Source organism: Lactuca virosa, chromosome 9 (assembly GCF_052849685.1).
Source record: "Lactuca virosa cultivar CGN04683 chromosome 9, Lactuca_virosa_CGN04683_v6, whole genome shotgun sequence".
Lineage (NCBI taxonomy): Eukaryota > Viridiplantae > Streptophyta > Magnoliopsida > Asterales > Asteraceae > Lactuca > Lactuca virosa.
The window spans coordinates 298252891-298257606 of NC_136434.1; the positions used below are offsets into that span (position 1 = coordinate 298252891).

Here is a 4716-nt window from a genome sequence, read left to right on the forward strand (position 1 = left end):
ATTAGCTTACATACTTTTCTCAGGTTTAACATGATAGTTTAATGTTGCAAAAAATAATAAAAAAAATATATTATTGTGGTTGTGTGAATTATATCTCAATGTTATAAAACTAAAATTATATAAAATTTAATGTTGAAAAAGTTTTTTACGTTTAAAAAATCGGGTCATTTAAATTTCAGTTTATTTTCGCAAGTCCGTAGATATTAAAAAACAAACAGTCTTGTTCTTATAGATCGAAAACGTTTGGTCCACCTTTTCTAGTGCAGAGATCTACAGATATGGTCCGCAGACTGCAGACTTTTTGTCTCTGCAACATCCATGTGTAGTATTGACATGACATCCATGTGACACTTAAAACATTATGCAAACAACACCTTATTGTTTCATTATATAATAATGCAACATCCATGTAGTATTGACATGACATCCATGTCACTTAAAACATTCACTTGCAACTCTACTTCAAAACCAACGAACTCTTCATCATCACCACTTCAATTCTCCAATCACCACTTCAATTCTCCAACCACCATCAACGACTCACCAACAACTCCCATCTAAGAAGACTATGTATGCGAGGTAACTCAAAAGGAGCCCAAGAGTATTGGAAATAAACTCGGAATATCTAAACGCAAATTTACTCACTCACCTGCATCTAATTATACCTTATATGAGACATGATTTTGTTGTTCAAGAAAATATGAGACATGCTTTTGATAAATTGTAGCATGATATTGCTATCCCATACTCTTTGTGTAGTGTTTAATGTGAACCCATCCCTCTAAAGTTGTTAATCCCGTTTTGTAAAGTGAGGAATGGTTAATCTCGTACTTTGAAATCCCCATAAACTCATATTTGCGCTTTCATCCTTATTCGGAGGTACTCCACCTTAGGATATCTAATTTGCACTTTTTAACATTTTTTTTTAATTTAATGAATGACAAAAACTAACCCATGGTAAATACGGCAAATCATGCTTCAAAAACACTTAATTAAATTCAATTTCTTTTGAATCTTTATTAACAAAAACATAAAAAAAACTTTAGCATTAAGGTCCAAAATTTATACAAGAACCAAGCATTATACGCAATGTAAAACAAGATCAAGTAGTGGCGATCGACAAAGACACAAATCCGGCCACCAAACAATGAAAAAAGTGACATCTTGTCCCACTGTCAGCATGGGGAAGGTAAATCACAGTATCCCAAAAGCAACGATGTGATCATGCTTATGTTAGGTTTGAACTGAAATCTCACTTATGGATTCTTACCTCCTTACCAGCTGATACAGCAAAACAGTGTTATTATTACAACCAATTTTTCTACCTATTAACCTAAAAAAATCTAAACCGAGAAATCAAGATACGAAGGCAAGCGTGCCATTTTTTTGGCAGCCACATCTCGTCTGACCGAACCCCATTTTAGGGCAGCCCGAATCTTGCACCAACGTGCCCGTGGTGACCCATTTCTTGAAAAACATATTCCAATATCTATACTTTGATTATTTGGATCAATGTAGAGTTCATCTCCTTGCCATAATGACGGAAAATTAAAATCATCACCATAACCTCCATTCATGAACTCTTTTGTTTTGAAACTGTTTCTTAAATTTGGAGAAAAATATTCCTCTTCACTACTAGTGCTACCAACCACCCCATACATGTGCATTTCAACTTCATCTGCATCAAACAAAGGCAATGAAATGAGTCATGATTTATTTACAAATAAAATGACTTTTCATATAGTTTATTGTTTTATATTACATAAAAAAGTGTGAAAAATGTCATACCTTGGTGTAGAAGAGGAATGTCAACACATGGTAGACCCAAACTTGCACTTTTCAAGGGGTAATTATGTAAATTCGCCATCGGAACCGGGGCTCCAATAACGGATAAATCATCCATCGGTATCATCCCATTCAAGTTTCGATAAACTTCTTGCTTTAAAGATTCCACCATAGGCTGCAAACCATACACGAAAAAAATATAAGTTTTATTATCATTATTATTTCAAATTTTGGGTTGTTGGAAGAATAACTTTTTTGCAGAAAGAAACACAGATCAATGAAAGTAGGATGTTATACGTACCATTTGAAAAACGGGGAGTTTATCGAGTGGAAGATAGTTTTGTCCATCAAAAGTTGCACCAACAACCTCCAAAATAGAATCAACCAAAAGCCCGATTCCTTGTGGGCCACATCTATACATGTATAACTTTTCATCTAAAACACAAGCTTTTGCATGCTTGATTATTGTCTCCCATGTCTTGTTAGATGATCCACCAAGTAACTACAATATACAAAAAGAAAAAAGATAAGCAAATGTACTTTCATTGATAAACAAATAAATAAATGTAAGTTGCTATTTCTTGTTTTTGGAAACTATTAATAACTTACCTTGCGTAGTAAGGATTGGTTGGTGATATACATTTGTAGAAAGTCTTTTACAGTGCATATGCGATGTGAAGCCAATCTTTTATGAAAAACTCCATCTTTTGCTATCTTTTCTAATCTCCAGATTTCATCACCTAATGATGGAGGGTGGTGTTTTTTGTATGCTGAAATCAAGAAAAGTAGAAAACAATCATTAATTAGTCATATAATTATGTTATAAATAAGGTGTTCCTTTTTTCACTTAATACAGTTAAAGAAAAAGGGTCTTACATTCTCCACGATGATCTTTAACCATGAAAGCTTGACTTCTTGCTTCTCTAACTCTCACTCTTCCAGAAGCATCTTTGGCTCTTGCTCCAATTTTGAACTTTCTACTCCTTCTCCAGCTTGAATTATCAGTAAAACATAATTCATCGATTTCCTTAACTCCATTTTCGAGTGTCACTACCAAATTTCCAGCTATCAATGGCCTTCTTCCATCTCTTGCACATATGATTTTGGAATCGAAATCTTTTTCAGACCAATCTTGTTCTTCATCAGTAACAAAATCACCATCAAGAGGAACGATTTCTATCTTTAATGATGATAAGGGTCCAGATGATACAATTTTATTGGCATTCACATCAAACAATACTAATTTGAGAGGGGTATTGTCATCAGATTCTATCCTGCTTCCAGTGAAGAATGTATTAGACAGATTCCCTAGAAAACGAAGCTGCAATGATGTCTTCCTACTTGGTTCGATTGCGTCAAGAGGAGATCTGAAGAACAAAATAATTTGAATTTAGAAATCCTTACTACAAAAAGGCATACAAGTTAATGAAATGGAAATCTAACCTCGGTAGTGTACAAAAGAAGCTTTGACATGAACGCTGAACTTCTTCTCTCACACATCTTCGAATTAATGGTTCTAAAATCAAGGATAACTCTTGTGATGAAAACCCGCATATCAGATTTTGAGCAAGGCTGGAAACAAATCGAATATCAAAAGTGAGATCGAGTTAAAACAGTCTAAAAGTTTATAGAATCACAACAATTGTATCAGTAATCAATAATCACTCACTTTGAAGATGTGATCCTTCGTTTGGCTTCGTGATTAGCAACAGTGAAGCCCTCTTCTTCCCCCACACCAAAAGGTCGCTTGGGTACCATCAAACACCGAATTAACGACTCAAAATTAATCAATTTTAGGATCAAAATCAAAACCAGATAACTATCAACCGCCCAATTATCAAACTTATATATAGATGAATCTATGTATATAGTTGAGGAAACTACTTTGAAGCTTCCAATTGATCAATATTATATACAAAAATCGTCAACTACAACGGAAGAGCTACGTGTACATGAGTGTGTGTGGGATGTGGGATGGTGTGAGCTTGTTGTATCTAATCAACTAACTTTAGTATATTCCCAATTTTTAAAAGCATAGAGATTGCTTGAATCATATCCTATACAGAATAATTCATCGACCAGATTCTCATCATCATTTTATACAGATTAAACTAGAAAACCGCGTGAATAGTGAAAGGTACCTTCCAAACTACTTCCAGTACGAACTACAAGACGTGTAACCGTTTTCTGATTACTTTTGAATATTATAATATATGATGATTGTGAAGGTAATTTTTTGAATTTTTTTTATCGGAATCCGGATTCGAACAACACTGGTATTGAAAAGTAAAAGAGAGTAAAGGAAGTAGAAGGAGAATGTATGCATTGATGGAGATTGGAAAGTTTCCATGAAGCTTCATGGAAGCTTCGGAGACGCGTAAAGACTTTGAAGTTTCGCCCAAAAAGTCGTCTCTCGTCCTTCTGATGGTGTGAAAGAAAGAGGTTTAGGTTTCAGTACGATGGAGGAAATTAAATAAAGGGAATTTTGTGATTAAAAATCAAGTTTTATAATTATTTATCAGGAAAATGACTTGTTATAGTAATTAAATTATAAAATTGTTTAAAAAATATCATTCTAATTTAGTCGGTATAAAAATATTAGTAAGGTTTTTGTATAAAAAAAATAAAAAAATCTTCAATAAAGTTCCAACATTTTTGGCAGTTTAAGATTTAATCTCAATTTTTATTTTTTGAACAGAAAAGTTCTGATTATATTATATTTTGCCCAAATTAAAGAAACAATGCTTATTTTTTTGTTCAATATAAAATGACAAGTTATTGTATAAGTTAGATATTCACGATTTTTCTGTTCAAAAAATAAATATTATGATTAAATCGTACTTTATCGGAGAATTCCGTAAAAAATATCATTAAGGTATACATTTTGTTCAAATTACACCTTATGTTAACCGACCCATTGAATTATTATTA

General features: G+C 33.0%; 1 protein-coding gene across 1 annotated transcript; it reads right to left on the reverse strand.

Moving 5' to 3' along the window:
- Positions 1-977: 977 nt before the first annotated feature.
- Positions 978-4185, reverse strand: LOC145137636 (calmodulin-binding protein 60 B-like). The gene is made up of 7 exons (XM_079071764.1): positions 3455-4185; positions 3229-3357; positions 2662-3152; positions 2395-2555; positions 2087-2287; positions 1789-1960; positions 978-1678 (listed from the first exon to the last, which is right to left on the reverse strand). Exons 1-7 carry the CDS (start codon positions 3541-3543, stop codon positions 1344-1346), a joined length of 1578 nt encoding a protein of 525 aa, XP_078927890.1. The 5' UTR covers positions 3544-4185; the 3' UTR covers positions 978-1343.
- Positions 4186-4716: the final 531 nt, after the last annotated feature.

What these genes read in the sequence shown, in the direction of transcription:
- LOC145137636 (XM_079071764.1), bottom strand. Translation starts at nt 3,543, where the DNA reads ATGGTACCCAAGCGACCTTTTGGTGTGGGGGAAGAAGAGGGCTTCACT. An exon ending in TTCTTTTGTACACTACCGAG is followed by an intron (nt 3,153 to 3,228) that starts GTTAGATTTCCA and finishes TTTGTTCTTCAG; the next exon opens with ATCTCCTCTTGACGCAATCG. An exon ending in CATTCCTCTTCTACACCAAG is followed by an intron (nt 1,679 to 1,788) that starts GTATGACATTTT and finishes TGTTTGATGCAG; the next exon opens with ATGAAGTTGAAATGCACATG.